Source organism: Oncorhynchus mykiss, chromosome 19 (genome assembly GCF_057628025.1).
Source record: "Oncorhynchus mykiss isolate SJ-2025 chromosome 19, ASM5762802v1, whole genome shotgun sequence".
Lineage (NCBI taxonomy): Eukaryota > Metazoa > Chordata > Actinopteri > Salmoniformes > Salmonidae > Oncorhynchus > Oncorhynchus mykiss.
In genome coordinates this window covers 8,383,475-8,392,989 of record NC_143040.1, presented here as the reverse complement: position 1 = coordinate 8,392,989, position 9,515 = coordinate 8,383,475, and the positions used below count along the sequence as shown (strand labels likewise).

At 40.7% G+C, this 9,515-nt stretch overlaps 1 protein-coding gene across 1 annotated transcript; it reads right to left on the bottom strand.

Moving 5' to 3' along the window:
* Positions 1 to 8,174: 8,174 nt before the first annotated feature.
* LOC110516474 (CD5 antigen-like) lies at positions 8,175 to 9,515 on the bottom strand. The gene is made up of 5 exons (XM_090211812.1): positions 9,500 to 9,515; positions 9,172 to 9,444; positions 8,619 to 8,939; positions 8,427 to 8,515; positions 8,175 to 8,309 (listed from the first exon to the last, which is right to left on the bottom strand). The coding sequence occupies exons 1-5, from the start codon at positions 9,513 to 9,515 to the stop codon at positions 8,175 to 8,177; spliced, it is 834 nt and encodes a 277-aa protein (XP_090067938.1).

The window sequence follows — 9,515 nt, the reverse complement described above, 5'->3', positions numbered from 1 at the left end:
GAAGAGAGGACTGAATAGTAAGAAATACTGCTAGGCTTTCTGACTTCTATATCATTACTTCCTTACTTATATGATGTGACAAACCTTTAAGCAGATAAGATCAGTTAAACATACCCACCTACAGGAAACACTGACATTAGAAAAATTCCACAGGAAACTGCTGGCAGAGCAGCAAAGTTACACATAGTGTGTGCTATAATATCACCTCTAACTTTCTACTGCTTGAGTTCACCTCTTATAGAATATTGGCTTAATGTTCCAGCACCTAAATATAAACAGTACCAGCACCCAAAATGAGTACTGATGAGGTCTCATGTTAGAGCAGGAGAAGGGGGGATGTGGTGTAGAAGCTAGAGGTCTGTTACCCAAGTCAACTCAACAGGCCTGATGCTATATGTCAGGGTCAGGCTGGGCTGGGCCAAGAGAGGAAAAGGATACTGGTTATGATGACATCACTGGTGAGAAGTCAGTGATACAAATATATTCAGCTGATTTAAATGTCAGTTTTTCTCTCCCTCCTCCCCTGTCTCCTTCTACCAACTCAGTCTGTCAATAAGTCCTATCTCTCTCTCATCTCTCTCTCCCTCCTCCCCTGTCTCCTTCTACCAACCCAGTCTGTCAATAAGTCCTCTCTCTCTCTCTCTCTCTCTCTCATCTCTCTCTCCCTCCTCCCCTGTCTCCTTCTTCCAACCCAGTCTGTCAATAAGTCTCTCTCTCTCTCTCTCTCTCATCTCTCTCTCCCTCCTCCCCTGTCTCCTTCTACCAACTCAGTCTGTCAATAAGTCCTATATCTCTCTCTCATCTCTCTCTCCCTCCTCCCCTGTCTCCTTCTACCAACTCAGTCTGTCATTAAGTCCTATCTCTCTCTCTCTCTCTCTCTCTCATCTCTCTCTCCTCCCCTGTCTCCTTCTACCAACCCAGTCTGTCAGTAAGAACTAAACTCAGCAAAAAAAGAAACGTCCTCTCACTGTCAACTGCCTTTATTTTCAGCAAACTTAACATGCGTAAACATTTGTATGAACATAACAAGATTCAACAACTGAGACATAAACTGAACAAGTTCCACAGACATGTGACTAACAGAAATGTAATATGTGTCCCTGAACAAAGGGGTGAGGGGTCAAAATCAAAAGGAACAGGCAGTATCAGGTGTGGCCACCAGCTGCATTAAGTACTGCAGTGCATTTCCTCATGGACTGCACCAGATTTACCAGTTATTGCTGTGGGATGTTACCCCACTCTTCCACCAAGGCACCTGCAAGTTCCCGGACATTTCTGGGGGGAATGGCCCTAGAATGCTAGAATGGGGAGGAGGACAATAAACAACAGAACGTATGGTGCTAGAATGGAGAGGAGATCAGTAAACAACATATTTAGATTCTCTTCACAACTAGACAGTTACAGTACATTTGACCTTAAAGTAAAATCCTAATTGTATATATACTTACACACTTCCCAGGTTTGACAGTAAAAAACCTAGCTACAAAGACTATTTTCCTGACTGTCTCTACTGATGGCCTCTAACAGCAGAATAAAATAAGTGGGATATTTAAACAGCACTGAAACAGAGTAGGTTGCTAGTTGACGATGTGTTGTAAATTGTTTCAATGCTGCCGTCTACAGATCTTCTAATGTATTGTAATACCACATGTACCAATACAGTAGAATAGACAGGGACACTGTGTGATGACACAATGACCCTCCATCCAATGTTCTGCTGCTGTTGTGCAACATTGTGACGCCACTGACATGTTTACAGGTTGCCATGCCGACGAAAGAGAAGGTGTTTTCATTCTGTAACAAGGCCTTCACTTCAGTCTGGATGGCTGGTTGACTGCAGACAGGTTACACAGTATCAGTGGAGGTGTTAGGCTGTTTCTGCTCTCCTCCCAACTACTAATGGAATTGTCCTGCCAATGCAACGTCTGAAAATGTATCCAGTCACTACTGTAAGTCTCTCTGGATAAGAGCGTCTGCTAAATGACTCACATGTTCAATGTAATGTTCAGGTTGACAATATCAATGGAATAGACCAAAGCAGAGCCATGTATTTAGATATGAACAGATATCTCGATGGAGGATAATGTCAGTATTTAGCTACGTTATTAGCTGTTTTGCTCACCAAAGGTGGAACAAAGTGAAACTGTTGATGTCAAAGCCTCAGTTCCGGGAGAGTAGTGGGTGAAACCATTCACCTCGGGAAAAGGGGTGATATAAATAACGTTTCCTTTCATTATGTATTACTGAATTCATTAAAATATTTGCTGCCATTGTAGTAAGGTTGGTAATACGAGAGGTCTTCGGACCTACCATGTTTGTATTATTTTCTTAGAAAGAACAACTAGTGTGTTTTGAGTGCTTCTCCCCTATTTGGGAAGTTGGTCTGCCCGCTCCTCAGTCTGACAGATATTCTGAGAGCAGGTTCGAGTCCTCTTCCTCTGTACATAAAAACTGTTTCAAACTGTATAACACAATAGTGGTTTTGGAAAACTGGTTCATATATCCTAAAGTCAATAGCGAATGTGGCTCTGTAGATATTTATTTAGCCGTTCATGAATTGAAGACCTATTTCAGCCAGTTAACCAAGTTGTTGCTGTCTTAGCTAGCCGTGTTAATGACGAGCTAACGAGCACCGTTGGTCTCTGCACTACAATGTCACGCTAGTTATTACCAGCAGGTGATTTACTAGCAGGTGACTTGTTGAAATATTAAGTTAATGTTTATTTTCTTACTACCGTAAAAGGTTTATATAAAAGGGTTGTACTTGTGCTCTGTATTTATGGATTAATATCACTTTACATTGAGGGTTTGTATCAATAACGTTACTGTTGTTCCTATCTAACAGATATCTTGTGTCCTACCTAACCATGTATCACTACTGTTGTTCCTATCTAACAGATATCTTGTGTCCTACCTAACCATGTATCACTACTGTTGTTCCTATCTAACAGATATATTGTGTCCTACCTAACCATGTATCACTACTGTTGTTCCTATCTAACAGATATCTTGTGTCCTACCTAACCATGTATCACTACTGTTGTTCCTATCTAACAGATATCTTGTGTCCTACCTAACCATGTATCACTACTGTTGTTCCTATCTAACAGATATCTTGTGTCCTACCTAACCATGTGTCACTATTGTTGTTCCTATCTAACAGATATCTTGTGTCCTACCTAACCATGTGTCACTACTGTTATTCCTATCTAACAGATATCTTGTGTCCTACCTAACCAGTGAACGTGTGGCTGTGACTGTCCTGTCAATGCCTGTCATCACTGTTTATTATCTTTTACTGCAGATAAAAACTGAGTCAACCTGAAGTGTGGGTGTCCGTGTGCCTTTCTTCTGGGGGGCGATGTGAAGTTGGTTCCACCAGGTGCCTGAACTATATAAACACTGCTAATACAACAATAGTGCTGGGTGTTTGTACTATATAAACACTGCTAATCCAACAATAGTGCTAGGTGTCTGTACTATATAAACACTGCTAATCCAACAATAGTGCTAGGTGTCTGTACTATATAAACACTGCTAATCCTACAATAGTGCTAGGTGTCTGTACTATATAAACACTGCTAATCCAACAATAGTGTAGGTGTCTGTACTATATAAACACTGCTAATACAACAATAGTGTAGGTGTCTGTACTATATAAACACTGTTAATACAACAATAGTGCTAGGTGTCTGTACTATATAAACACTACTAATACAACAATAGTGCTAGGTGTCTGTACTATATAAACACTGCTAATACAACAATAGTGCTAGGTGCCTGTACTATATAAACACTGCTACTACAACAATAGTGTAGATGTCTGTACTATATAAACACTGCTAATCCAACAATAGTGCTAGGTATCTGTACTATATAAACACTGCTAATCCAACAATAGTGCTAGGTGTCTGTACTATATAAACACTGCTAATCCAACAATAGTGCTAGATATCTATATAATAGATCTTCTCAATATATCATCAAATCCTTTATGATGAGACAATTTGACTTCAGGTGTTTCAGTGGTGGTCTGGAACAACATCCTGCAAAGCCTGTATCTCTCCAGGGTGACTGTATCTCTCCAGGGTTGGTGGGTGACTGTATCTCTCCAGGGTTGGTGGGTGACTATCTCTCCAGGGTGACTGTATCTCTCCAGGGTTGGTGGGTGACTGTATCTCTCCAGGGTTGGTGGGTGACTGTATCTCTCCAGGGTTGGTGTGTGACTGTATCTCTCCAGGGTTGGTGGGTGACTGTATCTCTCCAGGGTTGGTGGGTGACTGTATCTCTCCAGGGTTGGTGTGTGACTGTATCTCTCCAGGGTTGGTGGGTGACTGTATCTCTCCAGGGTTGGTGACTGCTGGACCCTGATCAGACAGGAGTAGTTGGCTCTGCATTTACACTCACTCACCCACCTATCACCATCAATCACCACACACACACACACACCAGGACAACAATACATCATAGTCTATGGAGAATAAATAACTACACACCAGGACAACAATACATCATAGTCTATGGAAGATAAATAACTACACACCAGGACAACAATACATCATAGTCTATGTGGAGGATAAATAACTACACACCAGGACAACAATACATCATCGTCTATGTGGAGGATAAATAACTACACACCAGGACAACAATACATCATAGTCTATGGAGGATAAATAACTACACACCAGGACAACAATACATCATAGTCTATGTGAAGGATAAATAACTACACACCAGGACAACAATACATCATAGTCTATGGAGGATAAATAACTACACACCAGGACAACAATACATCATAGTCTATGTGGAGGATAAATAACTACACACCAGGACAACAATACATCATAGTCTATGTGGAGGATAAATAACTACATACCAGGACAACAATACATCATAGTCTATGTGGAGGATAAATAACTACACACCAGGACAACAATACATCATAGTCTATGGAGGATAAATAACTACACACCAGGACAACAATACATCATAGTCTATGTGGAGGATAAATAACTACACACCAGGACAACAATACATCATAGTCTATGGAGGATAAATAACTACACACCAGGACAACAATACATCATAGTCTATGTGGAGGATAAATAACTACACACCAGGACAACAATACATCATAGTCTATGTGGAGGATAAATAACTACATACCAGGACAACAATACATCATAGTCTATGTGGAGGATAAATAACTACACACCAGGACAACAATACATCATAGTCTATGGAGGATAAATAACTACACACCAGGACAACAATACATCATAGTCTATGGAGGATAAATAACTACACACCAGGACAACAATACATCATAGTCTATGTGGAGGATAAATAACTACACACCAGGACAACAATACATCATAGTCTATGTGGAGGATAAATAACTACACACCAGGACAACAATACATCATAGTCTATGTGGAGGATATCTTCTCTCTTTCTGTTTGTTTGTAGTTTCTCACTGTTTGAATTATGCATCTGTTTGTGAGAGAGCGAGAAACACAGACAGAGAGAGAGACATACAGAAGAGTCCCCTAAGCAAGCTAGACCTGGTGCTCTGTTCACAAACAGACCCGGCAGAGCCCCAGGACAGCAAACACATTAGGCCAACCAAATCATGAGAAAAAAAAGATAATTACTTGACACATTGGAATTAATGATCAAAATCAGAGCAAACTAGAATGCTGTTTACCCCTAAACAGAGAGTACACAGTGGCAGAATACCTGACCACTATGACTGACCCAAACTTAAGGAAAGCTTTGACTATGTACAGACTCAGTGAGCATAGCTTTGCTATTGAGAAAGGCTGCCGTAGGCAGAACTCAAATCAAATGTTATTAGTTACGAGCCCCTAACGAACAATGCAGATTGAAAAAATATGTACAAGAATAAGAAATGAAAATAACAAGTAATTAAAGAGCAACAGTAAAATAACAACAGCAGGACTATATACAGGTCAGTACCTGGCTCTCCAGAGAAGACAGGCTATGTGCACACAACCCACAAAATGAGGTGGAAACTGAGATGCACTTCCTATCCTACTGCCAAATGTATGACCAGTTAATTCATATTGTATGTTGTAGTCTGACCAAGAGGGGAATCACACAGACTGATCTCAGTTAATTCATACTGTATGTTGTAGTCTGTCTAATAATTAAATCACACAAGACTGACAGCCTGTAATTTTATTAAAAGCATCCAGTTGGTTACATGGCAGTTTAGAGAGCAACATCATAACACTAATCTACATCATAATCAATATCATAACATTTATAATCAATAACATCATTATCTATATACTACTAACAACATAACACTAATCTACATCATAATCAATATCATAACATTTATAATCAATAACATCATTATCTCTATACTACTAACAACATAACACTAATCTACATCATAATCAATATCATAACATTTATAATCAATAACATCATTATCTCTATACTACTAACAACATAACACTAATCTACATCATAATCAATATCATAACGTTTATAATCAACAACGTCATGAGAGGTAAACAACAACAACAAACCCCTTTATTAAAAAATGTTTAAAAATACAAAGAATGAACAGATGATTATAATAATACCTGGACTAATAATGGAGACACTTCAAGATAAAGCATCTAAGAGACACTAAATAAGATAAAGAATCTAAGAGACACTAAATAAGATAAAGAATCTAAGAGACACTAAATAAGATAAAGAATCTAAGAGACACTAAATAAGACAAAGAATCTTAGAGACACTAAATAAGATAAAGAATCTAAGAGACACTAAATAAGACAAAGAATCTAAGAGACACTAAATAAGATAAAGAATCTAAGAGACACTAAATAAGATAAAGAATCTAAGAGACACTAAATAAGACAAAGAATCTAAGAGACACTAAATAAGATAAAGAATCTAAGAGACACTAAATAAGACAAAGAATCTAAGAGACACTAAATAAGATGAAGAATCTAAGAGACACTAAATAAGATAAAGAATCTAAGAGACACTAAATAAGATAAAGAATCTAAGAGACACTAAATAAGATAAAGACAAAAGCAAAAAGCAAACATTATCTCTAAAGACATGAAGACAAAGTCAATACATTCTGGACACAAAACAGATGTAATTGAGTTACTCTCTTAAAATAATTAAAACCCCATGTTACCAAAACACCATGTTACCCAGAACCCCATGTTACCCCAAACCCCATGTTACCCAAAACCCCATGTTACCCAAAACCCCATGTTACCCAAAACCCCATGTTACCCAAACCCCATGTTACCCAGAACCCCATGTTACCCAAACCCCATGTTACCCAAAACCCCATGTTACCAAACCCCATGTTACCCAAAACCCCATGTTACCCAGAACCCCATGTTACCCAGAACCCCATGTTACCCAGAACCCCATGTTACCCAAACCCCATGTTACCCAAAACCCCATGTTACCCAAACACCATGTTACCCAGAACCCCATGTTACCCAAACCCCATGTTACCCAAAACCCCATGTTACCCAAACCCCATGTTACACAAAACCCCATGTTACCCAAACCCCATGTTACCCAAATACCATGTTACCCAAAACCCCATGTTACCCAGAACCCCATGTTACCCAAAACCCCATGTTACCCAAAACCCCATGTTACCCAAAACCCCATGTTACCCAAAACCCCATGTTACCCCATGTTACCCAGAACCCCATGTTACCCAGAACCCCATGTTACCCAGAACCCCATGTTACCCAAAACCCCATGTTACCCAAAACCCCATGTTACCCAAAACCCCATGTTACCCAAAACCCATGTTACCCAAAACCCATGTTACCCAGAACCCCATGTTACCCAAACCCCATGTTACCCAGAACCCCATGTTACCAAAACCCCATGTTACCCAGAACCCCATGTTACCCAGAACCCCATGTTTCTCTGATGGTAAAAACCAAACTAAATGAATAATGGTGGTTGCAGTCACTCCTTTTAGATTTCTTCCAAGGTTCTAGAAAGATAAACTAATTCTGAACTTGTTATTAAAATTAGAACCACTTCAGGTTTGTCACCACATTTTAAACATCAGTCCACTGCTGACCATCGATTTAAAATACAAAACTGACCTAAGATCAGCATGTAGGGTCAGCTTCATTCTACTCCTACTCCGTCCCCTGGGCTGCTCTCTCCTCTCCCGGTCCAGCTTCAGCTCTGGAGCTCAGAGAGACCGTCTCCATGGCATTGACATAAAGATCCATGCTGCTCACCCTGTTCACTCTCTTCTGCCTCCTGGTGGGCTAGGGAGACACAGCACCAACAGTCAGACATTTACTCTCTAGTATCTCCATTCTCTCTCCCCCTCACCCTCTCCCTCTAGTTTAAATGACTTGTAACGTCTGAGTAAATGTCTTTACCTTGTAGTACAGGTAGGAGGTGGTGATGGCTGTCAGTAGGATCAGCAGCACTACAACGTGTCTGATGATGAAGGCTGGCAGAGGAGATGCTGCAAACAGAAACACCTTTGATGAGGGAACTGATCATCATCAGATAGATCTGTGGGAAATCTGTCAATGACAAAGTTATAAGTCTGGTTCATGTTCAGTTACCTGTGATGGTGAGGAAGAGGAGCTCACTCTCAGAGGAGAAGTTATGAGAGAAAACATAATTGTCATAAACACAGCTGTAGTTCCCTTGGTGGGAGTCATCTGCAGCAGGGAAGAGGAAGGCAGCAGAGTGATTGACAGCTAGCTGGGTCTGGGTTCTGTTGGAGCCGGTGAACGTGAGGAGGAAGGAGCCTCCTGGGTACTGTGGCTGAGTGGAGCAGGTGATGGTGAAGCTGTAGCCCCTGAACATCTCGGGCCCCTGGTGGCCCCTGGAGACCCCTCCCATTGAGTCAGTCAGGAAGATATCAGGCTGGACCAGGAGATCTGTAACAATAAAAGAGAACAAGAAAAACCTCTTCAACTAGTTTCCTATAGATATGACAATAACATCATCATGTAACAGTTCCAGCCACCCTCCCTCACAGGGCAACATGAGTAGTGGGCCTACTGTTTTTCAAAGCAGACTGAGAAGTTAAACAGTCATCATGAGAGGTGCAGAGGAAGTTGTATGAATGAAGGAAATCAGTTGAATGTAATTGTAATACGTTGTTATTACCTGAGCAGATCACTGTGAGTCCAGGAAGGAGATAAGAACTTCTCCAACACCTCCTCAGTGAAGACTCAGACCCAGGACATGTAACTCCAACCCCTCTAGTGGTGTTTCCAGGAAGTACTGAAACAGTGGAGCCACAACCCAGCTGTCTACAAACTACTGCAGCTACATCGTCCCAGTCGTCAGTTCCCACAGTCCTCCACTCTCCCTGGTCGGACCGCTCCACTTCACCAGCACAGCGACTGCCTCCTCCCACCAGCCTCACATCATCAGGCTCTGAGAAAAGAAAAGAGAGAGACAGTAATCTTACTATTTTCTCACTAAAACACACCTATATTGTCTCTCAT

Bases quoted from the DNA above. Each gene is read 5' to 3' on its own strand.
- LOC110516474 (XM_090211812.1), bottom strand. The intron at 8,940-9,171 runs GTAATAACAACG...TTATTGTTACAG, and splicing joins ACTCACAGTGATCTGCTCAG to ATCTCCTGGTCCAGCCTGAT. The intron at 8,310-8,426 runs GTAAAGACATTT...GTGTCTCCCTAG, and splicing joins CCTCCTACCTGTACTACAAG to CCCACCAGGAGGCAGAAGAG.